The sequence below is a fragment of the Odocoileus virginianus genome, chromosome 17 (genome assembly GCF_023699985.2).
Source record: "Odocoileus virginianus isolate 20LAN1187 ecotype Illinois chromosome 17, Ovbor_1.2, whole genome shotgun sequence".
Taxonomy (NCBI): Eukaryota; Metazoa; Chordata; class Mammalia; order Artiodactyla; family Cervidae; genus Odocoileus; species Odocoileus virginianus.
This window is the reverse complement of record NC_069690.1, coordinates 22,557,563-22,577,695: the sequence shown is the minus strand read 5'-3', so window position 1 is coordinate 22,577,695 and position 20,133 is coordinate 22,557,563. Positions and strand designations below refer to the sequence as shown.

Sequence of the window (20,133 nt, the reverse complement as noted above, 5' to 3'; positions counted from 1 at the left end):
CATTTCACAGATGGGTAAACCACGTTCAGAGTCGTTAACTATCCAAGGTCATACCACTAATAAGTGAAAGATCCAGGGTTCCACATCTGTCTTGACCAAAGCACAAGTTCTTCATCACAAGATGAAGAACTGCCTCGCTCCCAAGGGCAACCCTCCCCAATTCAGACTATTTGCAGGAATAAAGCCGGGAGGGTGGAGCCAGTTGGTTCTCTAAACAGTGGGTCTCCCCCTGGCTCAGGGTGCCCATCCTGGACCAGCCATCTCAGGGTGGGGGCCTGGAGTTTGCATTTTAACACATTCCCCAGGAGGTGCTGACACACAGCTCCTAAGACAGAAAAGCTGCCTTAGGCTGGAGATTTCCGGAATCTGCCCTCGGGACTTTCGGAACCTGGCAAGGCTGGTGGGCAGAATGTATTTAAAGAAATGTAAAGTCGTCACTTTTAAGGCATCAGAGGTTCACAGCACATCATCTGGTACAAGTACCCAGGGGGACCTGCTAGAATGAGGACACAAGAGACTTGTACTGTTTTGATAGAAACAGACTTCCAAAGTGTGAGAACATTTTTTTTTTCTTCCAATCTCCTTCACCTCCAAACACTACCCCTTCCATCACCTTCTAAAATATGTGTCTAAAATATGTGATGTGTCGGGGGTGTTGCCCACCTGGACCCATCACACACGAGCCTTCCTGGCTCTGCAGACACTCTGCCCACCCTCGCCCCCGCCCCTCGCCCAGGGGCAGGACTTGGAAGAGGAGAGACAGAAAGGAGGCCTGGAGAGGAACGCCAGGCTCCTGCCCCTACCACCTGCCCACCGTCCCCCCCTCCAGCAGCTATTTATTTCCCTGCCCTGGGTCCCCGGGCCTTACCTTCCCCAGAAAGTGCCTGCGGTAGGCCCTGGCTTCACCCTTGCACTCGAGTTTGTAGCCAAACGTGCTGGGACTGAGGCTGTCCTCCTCCTCATCCTCACAGATGCTGCTGCCCAGGGAGGTTGGTGTGCTCACGTTCTCAGGGTCCTCAATCCAGTAGCCCCCAAACTGGGGCAGGACGATCAAGGGGTATGGGCCTCCCTTCTCCACGACCTGGAGGCAGAGGGAGGTTCTGGCACTGCAGCCTGCCCCGGGGTCTATAGAAGGAGGGGAAGGGTGCCGGTGGGGTGTCCCTCAACCTTCCAATGGCTCCAAGGAGGGGATCCCATCTTTGAGGCCAAAAGCAGTAACATGAACCCCTCCTTTAAGCCCTGTAACACCTCCAGTTTCACTGACCATGGAGCACCAGAGGTGCAAAGCTTTGGCAGATACCTTCAATTTAAACATGGAACAGCTGAGGTCACAAAGGGGATAATGGAAAGAGACCTCAGGTCCTCAAGCTCCAGGGTCAGGGTTCTCTCCCACATGGGGCCGGGCAGGGACCATCATCATCACCATCAGCTCCCCCAGCTGTGCCCCAGAGACGGGACCCAGAGCTGAACACAGCCAGGGGGCTCCTACCTCATCGATGCTGGGGTACGGAATGTAGTCATCCTGCAAGACAAACCAGACAATGTCACCATTCATCCCCGCAACACCCATCAGGTTTGATCACTGTTTCCATTCCCCTCTCCCAGATCGGGGAGGTAGTGGGCTGGGGGCCTGGCAGACTGCAGCAGGGCCTTGGGAAGATCAGCGGGCAGAAAACCGGACAGAAAAACAGCCTAGAGGCAGCTCTGGAACCTGGCTTGAGTTCTTCCCCATAATGACAGAACCTGAGTGCAAACCCTGCCAGCCGAAGACGCAGTATGCAAAGCGCTGAGGCCCACACTTCTGGTGACCCAGTTGCTCACCCTAGGAGGCTGTAACAGGAAGGTAACCTCTGGTCCCATCCAGCCCCCTCCAGGTAAGAGGGCTGCACCCCTGGGCCTGGGCAATGGAAGTTGAAGCTGAGAGCTGATGCCTCTGGAACCTGGAGCACAGTCTGACACCCCTACACACGGCATGTGGTCCATTCACAGGAGTGGGTACAGAGAAGCCAGGCTGAGCCTCAAGCCTTGTCTCCACCCCAGTCCATCCAGAAGCTGCCCCAAAGGCATCAAGCCAGGGCTCCCCTTGCTGCCCACTGTGCCCCAGTCAACATGGTGTGGTCACTGAAGTGGCTCATGGTGAAAATGTGAGGGAGACAGCTAAGATAGCAGAACCCAGCAAGCCCACTGTGTCCCCTGCCTGTCACCCGCCCAGCCCACCTTGTTCTTCTGGGGTCCCGGCTTCTGCTCTTCAAGCTTGATCCCCTGCAGAAACAAGGAAAAGAGGATCCATGGAAAAGCAAAGGTCACAGAAGACGAGCCAAACAGAGGAGTCTCCCAGGAGCAGCTGCCTTAGCTGGCAGTTAGTGATAGCAGCGGCAGCAGCTGGCGTGTGCTGGGCCCTTACACACACAGGCCTCACAGCAGCCTCCGGCAAGGCAGCAGGTTAAGAGCATGGGCTCAAGCCAGATACAGGGGTTCAAATCCCAACACTGCCACTTATGACCAGATGACCTTGGACAAGTCACAAAACTCTCTGGAGCTCAGTGTTCCAATTTGTAAAATGGGAATGAAAATGGCACCTACTCTTGCGGTGAAAATTAAATGTTGAGAACTGTGTTGAGCCCTTGGAAGAGTGGTCATTATATGGTAAAAGCTATAGGTAAACAGCTTTTTCATCTTGGTGCTTTTTTTTTTTTTACTAGGCTGGGTCTTTGCTGCTTTGCATGAACTTTCTAGTTGCAGCAAGCAGGGGTTAGTTGACAGCGGAATGTTGTGGTCTTTGTTGCAGAATATGGGCTTTAGGTGCATGGGCTTCAGTAGTTGCAGCATTTGGGTTCAGCAGTTGTGGCTCATGGGCTTAGTTGCCCCATGACGCATGGGATCTTTCTGGACCAGGGATCAAACCCATGTCCCCTGTATTGCAAGGCATGTTCTTATCCACTGTACCATCAGGCAAGACCACTCTAGCACTTAAACATCTCCACCAGGCTCTCTCAAAGCCAACAGGTGAGGGGTGAGGGATGGGAACCTGCATCTTGGGGTGTCAGCACCCTCAGGCTGGACCTCATGGCCACACCAGCGGCACCCCTCCCGGGTAGGAGGGCCCACGGCTGACAGGCAGGTGGCCTGATCCTCACTCTGCTGCTGTCTTACTGTCAGTGACCCTTGACAAAGCTGAGCCTTGTGCAGTTTCCACAGCTTCAACTGCGAAATGAGGATTCTAACACCCACCCATCCATCTCTCAGTGGTGTCATCACAAGGGTCAGGCACGTTCACTGGGCCTGGATTAAAGGGCAGCATCTGCAGGCGTCTGGAAGATGCTCTTCTGGGGAGCAGGGCCCGGTTTCCAGTGCTGCCACGTTCTGACTTAAGTGGGTTTTGAGGAGGTGGGGTACATGGTGTTCCCAAGACTGTTTGAATAAATTCCGACAAGGGTGTGAGATGCTGGAACACGTTGGGACATGCAGGTCCCTCTGGAGAGGGGAGCATCCTGCAGCAGCCCCTGCCCGATCATAATAACACAGAGCAGGAACCTGACCTTGCACAGCGCTCCCTCCTTCAGTCCCCTCTGAAAACCCTCAGCACCTATTTACCAACACGGAAACGGGGGCCCTGGGAGGAGGTTCCTGGAGCTGGTGGGTGTGAGCACCCGGAGGTGAAACTGGGCTGTGGGTCTACAGTGCAGAGCCCTCAGAGCGCAGGACTCCTGCTCACTCACTGGGTAGATTTAGACTCGGGCTTCTCTGGACTCGGCGGGGCTGAGTCACCTGCAGCATCACCCAGGAGGGCGTGGGGAGGGCCCCTCCCGCTCGACAGGGCGCCCTTTCTCCACATGGGGAGAAAACCACCTGAGTGGACAGCAGTCCCTGACCAGGGAAGCAAACTGGGAGGATGAAGAGAGGGGTGATGTCAGGAGTTGGTCTGTTTGTCCTTCGTTAGTCATCCCTGCCTGGAAACAGCCCCGAGCAGGTGAGCAAACCTCCTCCCATGCCCTCCCCCATGACAGAGCCACCGCCCAGCACTGGGCCCTCTCCAGTGTCAGCCTTTGCTATTGTTGTTGTTCAGGCGCCAAGTCGTGTCCGACTGCTTGTGACCCCATGGACTGCAGCACACCAGGCTCCCCTGTCCTTCACCATCTTCCCGAGCGTGCTCAAACTCATGTCCATTGAGTCAATGATGCCATCCAACCATCTCATCTTCTATCGCCCCCTTCTCCTCCTGCCTTCAATCTTTCCCAGCATCAGGGTCTTTTCCAATGAGCTGGCTCTTCACATCAGGTGGCCAAAGTATTGGAACTTCAGCGTCAGCATCAGTCCTTCCAATGAATATTCAGGGTTGATTTCCTTTAGGATTGACTGGTTTGATCTCCTTGCTATAGGTGTCATGATTATGGCCCCCTCCCTCATCCCCTCATGTGGACACTGAGGTTCAGAAAGGTAGAATGACTTGACCAAGGATGTTCAGCTAGAAAGTATCAGATAGAACTTGAACCCAGGACCGAAGGGATCCAAAGCTTCTGCACTTCGTTGCTTCAAGCGATTGCGCTCTTCTTCAAATCCCTAGACTCTCAGTCAGGGAGGTCAGGAGTCCTGGATCTTAGTCTCAGCTCTTCACAACTCTCAGAGCACCCTGGAGGCTACAATGCTTGAGGCTCTGTCTCCATGCCCACAGCATGAAAGAGGGCGGCCTCACTCAAGGACAGACTCCAGCCACACTTCACACCAGCCACTTCCCCACATGACTTTCAGACACACGGAAGAGCTGGAAGCTGTGGCCCCTCGGAGGCTGGGGCCCAGTGGGCACTTGGCAGAGGCCCAAGCATTGGGAAGTCTGATCTCAGCCCCAGGTAGTCTCAACTGAGATGCAACTGACCAACCACCCACAGGGGTTCAGCCACCTGCCATGGAGACAGAAAGGAAGCATAAAAACCAGCCCCCTGGGAACTCTCTGGTGATCCAGTGGTTAAGACTCCGAAGCTTCACTGCAGAGGGCGTGGTTGCATCTCTGGTCAGAGAACTAAGATCCTGCAAGCCGTGTAGTATGGCCAGAAAAAAATAAAACAGACCCCCTGCCCTTGACAGGCTCCCAATCTAGCTGAGAAGACAACTCAGCAGCCTTGAAACAAGAGAATGATGAGGTCAGTTGAGTGGGGCTGGATTCTGTGCTCAGAGAAGCCCTTTGTGGGGAAGGCAGGGCTAGGGGGAGGGAAGTGGGTAAAGGGTGAGGGGTGAGTGAATTGCAGGAGCAACCAGAGATAAGGCAGGGCAAGCTGCAATTCCCCACCAGCTTGGCAGAGTGCAGAGCGGGACTCCAGGGACTGAGGTGGAAATCCCAGCTTTACTTAATTATATGCTGCCTCCCACCACTCACTGTCAAGGCCAGGGCCCTCCCTGTTTCCGAAACTTGACTGTAAGTTCCCTAAATACATATAAATTAGCTTGTAGTCCACACACTGCTGGGCACAGAAGGTGATTTTAATAACTTGCTTGTGATAATAACACAACCACTGAATAATAGTTTTCCCTTAATCCATCCCTATCTCTTCCCACCCTGAGGGCGGCAACCTGGCTTTCCCATGAGGACCATGCTTGATTGCTTGCTGATGGCAGTCACCCTCTCAGCAGCTCCACCTGCATCTCAGTCTGACTGTGGGCACTTCATTTGCCTCCCTCCTAGAGCTTCCAAACCATCACTACAGAATCTACCTTCCTGGAGCCTGGAGCATCTACATAGCCACCATAACATAGTGGCTAAGCCTTCTGACTCTAAAGCTACAATAATAACTTACCAGCCCTTGAATGCTTTATTTAATAGCTCTGTGTCTTGGTTTTCTCATCTGTGAAGTGGGGATAACAATATACCTACTTCCTGGGGGACTTCTCAGGAAGAAATGACATGACACCTATCAATCTCTGAGCCCAGAGAAGTGCCTGAAATGTGTAGGCTATCATCAGCATCTTCTTCCCATCTGTAACTGTTATTTCTCATTTCATCCAGACAACCACATGAGTGGGTATTCGCATTCTCATTTATAGAAGCTGTGCTATTCTGATTTATGAGAAATATTAATATATATTTGGTACAGCCGCCAGGCCCCAGGGGCTCCCACTAGCCAAATCTAAAACAACTTGAGCATTAAAATAAAGATTTTATTATATAGACCATAAACTATAGTATAATCAGAATCCATGAATCCATACCAATGAGTGAATGGATGAATGGATGGATGGATAGATGGATAAATGAACAAATGAACGGAGAAAAGGGAAAGCTCTTTCTGATTGTAGAAAGCCAACTATAAACGTAGGAAAAACCTAAAACCCTTGGCATTTCCTAGGTGCTAAGGCCAATGGAGCATCTATGGAGCATCTCTTTTAACAGCATTTGAACCTTTGTCCTTCATTCCTGAAACAGCTCCAGAGCCAGAAAGGTGAATGGGGCGTCTTAAGTTTATGCTAATGAGGTAACTTCTGGGAAGCCCCTAAGGATGGGAGCTTGTTGAGAGGGGAACCAACCCTGATTAGAGGGTTGGAACTTTCAGCCCCATCCCCAACCTCCAGAGACAGAGGAGAGGCTGGAGATTCAATTAAACACCAATGGCCAATCATTTAATCTATCATCCTGTGTAAAGAGGCCTCCACAAAAACCCACAAGGACAGGGCTTGGGGGATTTCCTAGCCGGTAAACACACTGTTCCCGAAGAAGGCATGGGAGCTTGCATCCCTTCCCACATACCTTGCCCGCGGTCATTCTTCCATCTGGCTGTTCCTGAGTTATCTATTTTTATAATAAGCTGTTAACCTAGTAAGTCAGTGGGTTTCTTGAGTTCTGTGACTCGCTCTAGTGAATTAATGGAACCAAGGAGCGATCATGGGAACCTCTGATTTATAGCCAGTGAGTCAAAACACGGGTTTTGGATCTGGATTTGTGATTGGGGTTGAAGTCAGAGGAGGGTGGTCTTGTGGGACTGAGCCCTTCACCTGTGAGATCTCTGGGGAGACTGTGTCAGAACTGGGTGAAATTGTAGGGCACCCAGCTGGTGTTGATGAATTGTTTAGTGTGGGAAAACAGCCACGCGTTTGGCATCAGAGTGAGGCGAGAACAGTGCTGTGAGGAGACAGAAAACAGGAACCAGAGGCTCAGAAAAGGGTAGGAACTAGTGCTAGCGAGTGTCAGAAGCAAGATTTGAACTCAGGTCTGTCTCCTACTTGGCTTCTCTGCCTCCCAGACATGAGACGACTCCTCTAAGAAGGGGCTTTCTTTCTGACCCATTCCAGGAACGACGAACCCTCTCAAACCCTCCCCACATCCGCCTGCCCTGCTGGCAGGTTCTGTTTATCTTCTCTCCATCCTTCAGGCGGGGGCCATTCCAGAATCCTGTGTGCCGTTCACGTGGACACGACCTCGGCTGGCCCAGGCCGTCAGAACTGTGAGTGCTCTCTTCTCTGCCCTCCCTCCAAGGACCCAAGTTTTGCCCGTGGGTTTCTCCTGGTGTGTCCTGAGTGTCCTGCGGCACTCCCACCCGGGACTTGCCCCACCCCACCCCACCCCGACATTGAGGATGCTTACCTGCATCTTCTCCAGCATCTCGAAGAACTCCGCTGACTGAAAGATACAAGCAGGGCAGAGAGACAAAGACAGGGCGTCAGCCAGGAGGCAGAGAGAAAAAGTCTCCCTGCTGACTGTCTGGAAGCTCAACCCGGGCTTCCCCAGGGATGAAATTCATTTGGATCAAGAGAAGATAATTTGATTTTGCCTTTGCAGGGCTGGAAGGGCCAGAACACCCCATACAACGAAGCACGCCCAGGCTGGCACATGGCCCTGGAGAGAACAGTCACTCAGTCTCTGTCAAGAGGGAGGGGCCCCTGGGAAAAGCTGAGGTTTCCCCAACGCTTGGAGACTCACCCTCCAGCAGCATGCGCGGTTGGGATGCTTTCAACCCAACAGTGGAGCCAAGATGTCCCACACAAACAGATTTCCAAGTTTTGTGGCAACACACAGCCCCTTCTGTCTTCTCACAAAAGTCTCACTTAGAATTCCAGCATACAAAACCAGTTAAAGCATGCTGCTCTGGCCAAGACAGCTGTGGAAGCTTGAGCCCCTGGTGGGTCACCTCTGCCTGCCTGTCCCTATCCGCTGTCCCCAAGAGACATTCTTGGGAAACCGAGAACTTGAGAGCAAAGCCTGAAAACTGCAGCCTCCAGGAGCCTGGATGGGTTATTTTTAAAATCATAAACTATGTAAGTCCAAAATTTTAACCTACTTTGGTGCCAACTTTGTAAACTCCAGATAAGACCAAAAAGAGAAAAAGAAGGTGGAATGGAAGGGCGAGGGGCTGAAAGCTGTACCCTAACAAAATACAGGCAGAGGTTCCACCAGAAGTCCCCACTTCCCATTCTGGGAAAAGAGCTCTACTTTCTTCTGGGCACTGGCAAGCCCTGAGTTAATCAGCACTCAGAATGGACAGCCCCAGATGGATAGGGGACAAAAGAAAGCAGTGAAAAGGAAACAATGTCCTTGTCACTTCTCCACTTGAAGGTAGGGCATCCATCCTGCCTTCCTCTGCAGGCACTCACAGGCCAGAACTGCCTGATCCCCCCGTCAGCCTCCACATTCTCAGAAGAGAACCACCATGGAAAGGACCCTTGTGGGGTCACAGGCAGAAACCTGGCCCTGCTGCAGACTCCAAGCGACCGCTCCCAAGCTAAAACTGGCCCATCAGAGGCAAAGAGTCTCCAACTTCCTCAAGCTCAGGTGCCAAGGTCTGGAAACCCCACATGTGAATGCTCAGGGTTGAGAACAAGCTTAGGGCACCCACATCAAGCACATTTAGCCAGAAGCAGCCATCAAACATCCAGCTCTCAAATCTATCCTTCCCATTTGCTCTGTGGATTCTTACCAACTCCAATCTCCAGGATACCAAGAATGATAAACATAAAGAACTTACGGAGGGACTTCCCTGGTGGTCAAGGGGTTAAGAATCCACCTCCCAGTGCAGGTGATGCAGGTTGGATCCCTGGCTGGTGAACTAAGATCCCACATGCTGCAAAGCAACTAAGTCCATGCACCCACCACAATTACCAAGCCTGCACACCACAACTAAAGAGAAGCCTTCAAGCTGCAACAGAAGACCCGCGTGACACACCAGAGACCTGGCACAGCCAAATAAATAGTTTTTTTAAAAAAGAACTTATACAAATTAGTAAGGATAGAAAGATGAGAAGAAAGAGGATAAGAAGATAGAAACAATCAATATTTTAAATACACAGACCTCTGACCCAACAATTCCTCTTCTAGAACATATACTACAAACACACTGACACATGAACACAAAGACAGACACAATAAAATGGTCATTGCAGCATTGTTTGTAACAGCAAAAAAAAAAAAAAAAGTGGAAACAACTTAAAACACTGATCTGCAGGAAACTGGTTAGAATACGCTACATAGAATAAAATACAAATACTATGGGAAGCCATGTGTCAATAATTTAGATAACTTAGATGAAATGGGGACTTCCAAGGTGGCTCAGAGAGTAAAGAATCTGCCTGCAATGTGAGGGACCCAGGTTCAATCCCTGGGTTGAGACGATCCTCTGGAGAAGGGAATGGCAACCCATTTCAGTATTGTTGCCTGGAGAATTTATGGACAGAGGAGCCTGGTGGGTTACAGTCCATGGGGTCACAGAGAGTGGGACACAACTAACAGACTAATACATACGCAGATGAAATGGACAATTCCCAGTAATTACAGGCTACCAAAACTGACTCAGGAAGAAACAGAAGATCTAAGAAGACCTATAATAAATAATAGAGGTTGGATTAGTAATCAAAAAACTACCCACAAAGAAAAGCCCAGGTCCAGATGGCTTTAGTTGTAAATTCTACCCCTTAAAGAAGAAGTAATACTAATTCCTCCCAAACTCTTCCAGGAATAGAAGAGGGAACACTTCCCAACTTATTTCCTGAGGCTAGTACTACGCTGACACCAAAATTAACATCACAAGAAAAGAAAACTATATACCAATACAGCTTATGAAAATAAATGCAAAAATTCTCAACAAAATTCCAGCAAACTGAATCCAACAACATAAAAAGAACTACCATTTCAGTAATTCCACTCCTAGGTATATATCCCCAAGAGAAGAGAAAACATACATCCACCCAAAAACTTGCACACGCATGTTCACAGCAGCAGTATTTGTAATACCCCCAAAAGTGGGAATAACCCAAACGCCCATCAACTTTTGCATAAAGATTATAGTATATCTATACACTAGAATATATTCAACCACTAAAAAAAGAATGAAGTCCTGGCACATGCATGGCACTGCATGAATAAACCTTGAAAACACTATGCTGAGTGAATGGACACAGACATAAAAGACTGCATATTATGTGATTTCATTAATATAAAATGCCCAAAATAGGCAAATCTATAGAGACAGAAAGTAAATTTGTGGTTGCTTAGGGCTCAGAGAAATGGGGGATTTGGAAGCTAAAAGATACAAGGTTTCTATTTGAGCTGATGAAAAATGTTCCAAAACTGATTGTGGTAATGGTTACACAATTCTGCAAATATACTACAAAACATTAAACTGTACACTTTAAATGGGTGGCTTTATGGTAAGTTGTTCAAAAAACTGCTCAATTATTCGGAAAGAAATCTGAGGACTTCCCTGGTGGTCCAGTGGTTAAGAATTCGCTTACCAATGGAGGGGACTCAGATTCTATTCCTGGTTGAGGAACTAAAATCCCGCATGCCTCGGGGCAACTAAGCCCGCACACCACAACTCCAGAGCCCATGCCTCAACTAGAGAGAAGCCTGCCTGCCACAGCGAAAGATCCTGAATGCTGCAACTAAGATCGGATGCAGCCAAAATAAATATGTTTTGAAAAGAAAACAGTAGTTCCATATTCCGACACAAGATGCTCTCCAAGATCTATTAAATATCGGGGTGCGGGGGTGCAATTCAGAACATCACAGAGAATGTGACCCCATTTTAGTAAAAACAAAACCCAAAATTATTTATAGGTATGTATATAAATGCGTAGAAAATAATACAGAAGAATATACCTCACACTGTCAAAAAGTTATTATTACAAGAAGAGGGAGAAAGTAGGGAAGGGAGTTCTGCTTTATATATGGGATGCTTCAAAAGCATGTAGACCTACATTACTCACATAGTTCAATTTCAAAGAAATAAATTTTGTAAAGGAAACAAAAATATGCAAAGGACTCAATTTGCTCAAGGAGAAATATAAAATGACCAATGAAACATGCCCAGCCTCCCTAATTACTAAAGATAATAAGATAACATCTTTCACCTATCAGATTGGTCAAGATTAAAAAGAAAATTCAGTGCTGGCAAGGACTATAGATAAGTGTGTGCCTGGTACTTTCTGAAGGGCAATTTGGTACAATGTGTCCAAAGCCTGAAAAATGTTCAGGTATTTTGGTCCATAAACCTACTGTAAAGAATTTACGCTAAAGCAATATTTGGGCAACTACACAAAAATACTGTATACAAGGATATTTGTAGAAACATCGTTTATGGGTTTAAAAAAAGTGGAAATAGTTGAAGTACACATCAATAAGGGAAAAATAGTAATACACGGAAGTATGCGCATACAATAAAATAACTCTAAAAGGAGATCTGTACCAGTTATGCTGGTATGAAGATTCACGTCATATCGCTCAGTGAGAAAAGTAAGGATCAGAACAATATGGTCCCTCTTTAATTATTATTTACTTATTTATTTTTGGCCATACTGGGGCTTCATTGCTGAATGCAGCCTTTCTCTACTTGCAGCGAGTAGGGCCTATTCTCTAGTTGCGGTGCTTGGGCTTCCCACTGCAGTGGATTCTCTGGTTAAGGAGCACAGGCTTCAGGGCACACAGGCTCAGTAGTTGCAGCTCATGGGCTCTAGAGTGTGGACTCAGTTAAGTTGTGGGCTTAACTGCTCCGAGGTACGTGGAATCTTCCCAGACCAAGGATTGAACCCGTGTCCCCTGCATTAGCAGGCATATTGTTAGCCACTGGACCACCCAGAGAAGTCCTGATCCTTTTTTTTCCAACATATATATCTTCATGTGGATGTACACATCACTCTTGAAGGATATTTGCCAAGTTGAGTTATAGGCTAAGGATAATTTTTTCCTTTTTGCTTTTCAGTATTTTTTCAATTTTCTATAACAATTATAAATCATTTCTGTAATTAATCAACTGCAAAGACTTCAACACATAATCAGAGGCTCTAGCATGGCTCTTCCCCTAACTTCCTGCTTCAGTATGCCCCATCCGGCACTTTCATAAGATAACACTCCCAGAAACACAAGTTTTACAGCCTTTTGTGCCCACAGAAAGCCCCTGAATTCAGGCCAATTAATTTCCAGGTCTAATCATGACCCTGTGTGTTGTAGATAAAGAAGCTCTCTTGAATCACCCCCACATCCAACTTACCCATTGGTATCTATATAATCAGGCAACCAAAAAAACCTTAGGTGTGTTCTTACACAATGCTCTTGTGCTAGTCAGTCAATTAACCCCACACGATTAAACACTGGTCACTGGAAGTGCTGGGGAAGAGCCCTCTCCCAGGTGGCTCAGTGGTAAAGAACCTGCCTGCCAGGCAGGAGACTCTGGTTCAATCTCTGGGTCAGGAAGATCCCCTGGAGGAGGAAATGGCAACCCACTCCAATATGCTTGCCTGGGAAATCCCATGGACAGAGGAGCCTGGCGGTCTACACTCCATGGGGTCTCAAAAGAGTCGGACGTGACTTTGCGACCACACAACAGCAACAGATCTTAACTATGAGACAAAACTATGCAGAGTGATGCTGCAGGTGACCAGTGGTTCAGAGCAGGCAGGCAGCACTCCTTGCTGGGAGGTAAGGGTATTAGTTCACCACCATGTAACAAATTACTCCCAAAACGTAGTGACTCACAACAATGTCCATGGGTCAGGGATTCAAACTGCTTCTTTGGGCAGTTCTGGTTCAAGGTTTCTCAGGCAGTGGCATTCAGGATGTCAGCAGAGGCTGAAGCCTTGATTGCGGCCAGGGATCTGCTTCTAAGATGCTTTAGGCACAAAGCTGTCAGCAGGAGGGCCCAGTTCCCATCACACAGGCCTCTCCTTTGGCTGCTTGAGTGTCCTCACAGCATGGCAGCTGGCCCTCCCCCACCCCAACCCACCCAGAGCAAGACAGCCAAGAGAGAAAGCACAAAAGAAGTTATAGTACCTTCTTCTATTCCTTCTTCTAGTCCTTATTTTTATCTTATTTTATCCTTATTCTTTATCCTATTCCTTATTCTTTATGGGATTTTTTTAATATTTATTTTTTTATTTGGATGCTTGGGGTCTTAGTTGCAGCATGCAGGAACTTCCTTGCAGCACTTAGACTTCACTCTAGTTGTGGTGCACAGGCTCCAGAGCACACAGGCTCAGAAGCTGCAGCTACCTGCCCATGGCAGGTAGGATCTCAGTTTCCTGACCAGGGATCGAACCTGTGTCTCAAGCACTGAAAAGTGGATTCTTAACCAACGAACCATCAGGGAAGTCCCTCTCCTATTCTTTAGAAGCAAGTGTCCACGACCAGCCTTCACTCTAAGGGATAGGAATGAGGTTCCACCCCTACAGGAGAGAAGTGTCAAAGAATTTGAGGTCATGTTTTAAAATGACCACATCAAGGAAGGCTTCTTGTAAGGTTTCTGGTTGTAAATGCAACTAGACCTTAGAAGATAAACAGGAATCACTTGATAGAGAAGGAGTGTGTGTTAGTCGCTCAGGCATGTCCAACTCTTTGCGACCACATGGACTGCAGCCCACCAGGCTCCTCTTGTCCATGAGGATTCTGCAGGTAAGAATTCTGGAGTGGGTTGCCATTGCCTTCTCTGGGGAGGGATCTTTCCAACCCAGGGATTGAACCCGGATCTCCTGCATTGCAGGTGGATGCTTTACTGTCTGAGCTACTAGGGAAGAAGCCCTATAGCGAAGGTGGGGAGGGCGTTACAGGCAGTGGTAACAGCGAGGGCAAAGGTGAAGAAGCATGGTGTGTACTCAATGAATGGTGAGTGGATCGACTCGGCTGCCCGAGGCCTCTGGGTCAACACCCTGAAGCTCAGACTGAAAAGGAGGGTGCAGGCCTGAGAGACTCTGAATACCAGGAATTTGGGCTTAATCTGGAAGGTCCTGGAAAGCTACTGAGGTTTGCATATGGTAGAAAGACTGTCTCCCTCAATGTCTGTGGGGGATTGGCTCCAGCATCCCTGAGGATACTGAAATCCAAGGATGTGCCTTATAGAAAATGACACAGGGACTTCCCTGGTGGTCGAGTGGTTAGAGTTTGCCTTCCAATGCAAAAGACACAGGTTCCATCCCTGGTCCAGGAAGATTCCACATGCCCTGGGGCAATTAATCCTGTATACCACAACTACTGAGCCCGTAACCCCCACAGCCCATGCTCCAAAAAGACAAAAGAAGCCAATGCAATGACAAGCCCATGCACCACAACTGGAGACTAGCCCCTGCTCACCACAACTAGAGAAAGCTCACAAAACACTGAAGACCCAGTGCAGCCAAAACTAAAGAAAGAAAGAAAGAAAAATTTTTTAGGAAAAGAAAACGGCAGAGCACAGCTGCCCCCTTTTCCCACAGGTTCCACCAGCTGGGGATCAAAATCAAAATCGTTGGTTGAATCTGTGGATGCAGAACCCGCAGATACAGAAGGTCAACTCAACAGGAGGTGGTGGAATCCAGTGGTCAAACCCAGGTCTGGAGAGTGGCCAACATCCTACAGACTGGTTTGTATGGCACAAGGCATGTGATTCAATTTCTCTTACTTCCCTCACCTGAAAGCAGAATCAGCCCCTGCCTTTCAGGGCTCACGTGAAGCTGAAGTAAGACTATGAACAAGAAGTACCAGAGCCTGTCCAGGGCTTTTGTTGTTGTTCTGTCGCTAAGTCATGCCTGACTCTTTATGATCCCATGGACGGCAGCACACCAGGCTTCCCTGTCCTTCACTATCTCCTGGAGTTAGCTCACATTCATGTCCATTGAGTCGGTGATGCTATCTAACCATCTCATCCTCTGCTGCCTGCTTCTCCTCCTGCCTTCAATCTTTTCCAGATCAGGGTCTTTTCCAATGAATGGGCTCTTCGCATCAGGTGGCCAAAGTGTTGGAGCTTCAGCTTCAGCATCAGTCCTTCCAACGAATATTCAGGGTTGATTTCCTTTAGGCTTGACTGGTTTGATCTCCCTGCTGTCCAAGGGACTCTCAAGAGTCTTCTCCAACACCACAGTTTGAAAGCATCAATTCTTTGGTGCTCAACTTTCCTTATGGTCTAACTCTCACATCCGTACATGACTACTGGAAAAACAGCAACTTCTATAAGGAACTTCTATAAGAAAGCTCACTCTGGAAATAAACTCTGTCCTGCTGGGAAATGATCTAGTACCTTTAGGTAGTTAGCTTTTCCTTTTATTTTCATGAAAATTTTTATTTATTTAATTTTTTGCCTAGCTGTGCAGCATGCCAGATCTTAGTCCCCAACCAAGGATCAAACTCGTGCCCCCTGCAGTGGAAGCAAGCAGTCTTAACCACTGGAACACCAGGGAAGTCCCAGCTTCTCCTGATTAAGCTTTTCTTGACTTCATCCATCTTCCCAGAGGCAGTGTGTTTCGATTACTGTTAAAAATGGGTCTACTTCCTGAAAGAAGATGCACCATGGCCTCAGCGCTGGCACAGGTGGGGAGATGAAAGGGCTGTGACTCACCCTCAGTCCTGAATAATGCACAGGATGGACAACTGCGGCGTGGACAGTGTCCAGGAGCAGAAATCGGCCAGTGGCAACTCGGCCTGGGCTGACCTGGCCCCACTTCATGGTGACTTGTTGAACTTTCCAATGGGATGGTGCCAGCCTTGGCAAAGAGCAAGCCTCCTTTTCCACCCAGAAGCAAGGTGACTCAGGCCAGCCTGGGACAGCAGTTCCAGTCCCACCCTTGTCCACACCCCCTGAGACTGCTTCATGCAGCCAAGGGCGTGCAGCAGGCAAGCAGTAAATGCTCAATGACTCACTGGCATCATTCCCCCAGGCCCTTCAGGACAGACTGAAGCCCTGCCGGGAGCATCCTTCACAAGGGGATACCCCTCCATCAGTTAGCAAGAAATGTAGTTCGGCCTCCTCACCAGTAGCAGTGGCCCAGCTATCTAATTTATTATTTGCAATAGCCATCATCACCAAACCTGAGCAGAGGCCAGCTTTCCCCTGGGCTCTGCTTTAACAGCCAGTCGAGTAGTCTATGAAATAATCACAGAGAGCCAGTGCCCAGCCAAGGAATCCACAGGCTGGGCCCCAAGGCTTTGTCCAGGTCAAGCCGTGTCCTCCCACCTCCCCATATAGAAACTACCTGAACTTTCTTTAGAAGGACAAAGGGAGTCCTTTCGGGGAGAGGGTCAGAGGAGGTCCAAGGTAATAGGGGCAAGAGAGAAAAGGGACTGCAAGGCCAGTCTTGAGGAATCGTCCCTGCACCCCTCCTTGTTCACTCTGGTGCCAGCCCCCTGCCCAGGTGATGAATAAGCAGAAGCAATGGAAGAAATTCAGTACAGTAGGGCCACCGCCCCGTCTCAGCACCCTGGGCCCTTCCTGGGGACAGGAGTGGCCTGGCCTACCTCCCTCTGGTCCACAGCAGCTCTACACGTGGACACGGCCTTTCCTGGCAGATGGGCGGCCACCTGTTCTTTCCTTCTTACAGCATCACAGCTCGGAGGCCCCCACCAGCACATTCCCCCCTCTTTCCTCCTCCTCTCGGAACCTCACTGGAGATGTAACACCCACTGCCATCCATCTGCTGCCCACCGGATCCCTGCTGGTGGTCCTGCCCTAGCTCTGGGCTCCTCTGCTCCCCTCTTGCAGGCAGGCTGTGTTTGTGTGTGAGCAGCCTTCCTACACTCCTGCCAAGGAGGTACCACCCACCTACTGCTCACACACAGGATGAGGTCGTGTGAGTGCTTGAGCCTTGCAATGGGGCTCAGAACTGCGCCTACTCACAGGGCCGTGGTCGGATAACGTGAGCCAGTCTGCAGAGCCAGGGATGGTACCCAACGCAGGACTCACTCCATGCACGGCAGCAGTGACTGTCTCCTGATCCAGCCTCAACGCAGGACATGCACGAGGAGGCCAAGCCATGTTAACAGCAACTGAAAGGGCTAAAATCAGACAAAGATGGAAGACAAGGTGTCTTCCAGCCCACAGAGGTCCCACGAAAACAGGATGGAGATGATGTCCGGGGTGGAGGAGAAAACAGGGGTATGAGCAGATTTCTCATCCCATAGGGAAGGAAGACATCACTAAAGAAAAGGATTCCTGCAGAATTTCATAGGGATTTTTGGAAACTTGGGGAGCTGGGAGCCCAGAGCACACACCCTGTTGGGAACTAGATCAGATGTGTCCCAGGGCTGCCCAACCACACCACACACCGAGCTATCCTGGCTCAGCTGCTGGCTCAGAGGCCCCTATCTACAGTACAGCAGGATGAGGGCCAGCTGGATGCCAGCCTGGCTGCTGAAACCTGTAGAGGAAGGCAAAGGATGGCCCATGAGAACAGAAAGCCCATGAGGGCAGGGCTCTGATTATTTTGTTCACTGCTATATCCCTGGGTTTACAGCTGCCTGGCACAGAGTAGATACTCAGGAAACATTTCCTGAGTGAATGACTTAAAACCCTGCCCTGCAAGATGAGAATGAAATGGGCAGAGGAGACTGTGCGTGACTGGGGCTATCTCCTCGGGATGGCTAGAGTCAGGGCAGGACAGGCCAATGCATGTGCTCCTAAGCGCTGTCTCTTCTCTGACCACAGACTGCACCCCTCACCCTGGACAGCCAACAGGTGTCCCCAGTAAGATCCATCCAGACACAGGTCCCATTCCAATCAATCCTCCTGCCCTCCTCTCCCCGGTGCACGCTTCATGCTTCTCCTTCCCTGCTTTGGTCTCCCTTCCCACCATCTCACACTGAACACAGCTCCTTGGCTGCTGGAGTAATGTAGAGGCACAGCTTCAACTATGTCAAGTTGGGCCAGGAGCCTGCAAGACTCTCTATTACCTATGGCAATGGTGATACAATGGAACCATGCAAAGGACCTATTAAAACCCAGGTTCCTGCCATCACCACCCCCTACCACCACCACCACACTGCTGCCAAGAGAATCTGCATTTCTAACACACTCCCAGGTAATACCGATACTCTTGACCAGAGACCACACTGTGAAAACCACTGACCTAAGGAATTATCATATTTAATGCAGAGGGGGTGTGAAAGGGACCAAACTGGCCAGAGCAGAGATAGGACAGGGAGAAGCGGGGGAGGATGGCTGGTTTTTATAAGACATCTTCAAAATTAGGCAGATTCATATTTAAATCTGTGAAAGAGGATTTGAAAATGCAAATGACTACAAGTACCAGGCAAGTAACAATAAAAAATGAAGAGATAACAAGAGATTGAATCAGTAATCCAAAACCTCCCAAGAGAGAAAAGTCCAAGGTCAGGTGGCTTCATGGTAAATTCCAGCAAACATTTAAAGAAGAATTAGCATCAATCCTTCATAAACTCTTCCAGAAAAAGCAAAGAGGAAGGAACACTACTTAACTCATTCTATAGGCCAGCATTACCAAAACCATACAAAGAAACCACAAGGAAATAAAACTACAGACCAATATCCCTGATGGACACAGATGTAAAAATTTTCAACAAAATACTAGCTCATCAAACCCAACGGCATGTTACACACTGTTTCCAGGTGGGATTTATCCCAGGAATGCAAGGTTGGTTCAACATAAGGAAATCAATCAGTGTAATACATCACATTAATGGAATTAAGGGAAAAAAAAAACACAAAATCATCTCGATGCAGAAAGGGCAACTGAAAAAATCAAATGCCCTTTCTTGATAACACTCAGAAAACTAGGAATAGAAAGGAACTTCCTCAACATGATGCGGGCTTTTTTTTTTAATCCATAGCTAACATCACACTCAATGATACTGAAAGCATAGTGCAAGCTTTCCCCCTGAGATCAGGAACAAAGAAGGATGCCCACTTTCTCCACTACTATTCAGCAACCTGAAAGTTCTATCTGGAACAATTAGACAAGAGAAAGAAATGAAAAAGGAAAAATAAAACTATATTTGCAGGTGACATGATCCAATATGGGAACCCAAAGAATCCAGAAAAACACTGCTAGAGCTAATAAAGGAAATCTGAAAAACTGCAGAGTACAAAATCAGCACACAAAAGTCATTTGTACTTCTATACACCAGCAATGAACAACCTGAAGAGAAAATTAAGAAAACAACTCCATTTATAAGAGTATCAATAAAATAAAATAAAATACCTAGAATAATTTAACCAAGGAGGTAAAGGATTCAAACACTGAAAACTAAAAGACACTGATGAAAGAAATTAAAGAAGACTTAAATAAATGGTATGGCATTCCTTGTTCATGGGTTGAAAGAATCAGTATTGTTAAGATGGCAATAACCACCCAAAGTGATCGACAGATTCAATTCAATCTCTATCAAAATTCGAGTTGGATTTCTTTGCAGAAATTGACAAGCTGTTCCTAAAATTGAAGTGGAAACTCAAGGAACTCAGAATAGCCAAAATATTCTTGGAAAAAAACCTCACAATTCCCAATTTCAAAACTCACTACAAGGCTACAGTGATCAAAACAGTGTAGTACTGGTATAAGGATAAACATGTAGACCAATGGAAAAAAATTTCGAGCCCAGAGATAAATCCATGCATTTATGGCCAATTGACTCTTGACAAGGTCAAAACCAACAGACAGAGAAAGAACAGTCTTTTCAACAAATGGTACTAGAAAAACTAGATACCCACAGGCAAAATAAACAAAGCTGGACACCTGTACACCACACCACATCCAGAAAGCAAAAACTTAAACCTAAGAGCTAAAATTTTAAAACTCTTAGAAGAAAACATAGGGTTAAATTTTCACGATCTTAGATTTGGCAATGTATTCTTAGACATGACACCAACGAGAAAGGAAACATAAATTATCGAACATCATTAAAATTTAAAACTTTTGTGTTTTAATGAACATTATCAAGAAAGTAAA

The 20,133-nt window shown here is 48.0% G+C and overlaps 1 protein-coding gene across 10 annotated transcripts in view; it reads right to left on the bottom strand.

Annotated features, from left to right (window-relative positions):
- The window catches only part of RAP1GAP2 (RAP1 GTPase activating protein 2), a 213,128-nt gene that overhangs the window by 53,605 nt on the left and 139,390 nt on the right, over positions 1–20,133 (bottom strand). For 9 of the 10 annotated variants that reach the window (XR_011492172.1, XM_070478863.1, XM_070478862.1 and 6 more), the window contains 4 exons: positions 7,571–7,606; positions 2,218–2,262; positions 1,490–1,522; positions 869–1,081 (listed from right to left, as the gene is read on the bottom strand). Coding sequence is in view for 9 of the 10 variants with exons in the window: in XM_070478863.1 (XP_070334964.1) it covers positions 869–1,081; positions 1,490–1,522; positions 2,218–2,262; positions 7,571–7,606 (327 nt within the window). In the remaining variant the exon portion in view is untranslated. The remainder of the gene's footprint in view (positions 1–868; positions 1,082–1,489; positions 1,523–2,217; positions 2,263–7,570; positions 7,607–20,133) is intronic. The other variant, XM_070478861.1, reaches the window with a different exon arrangement.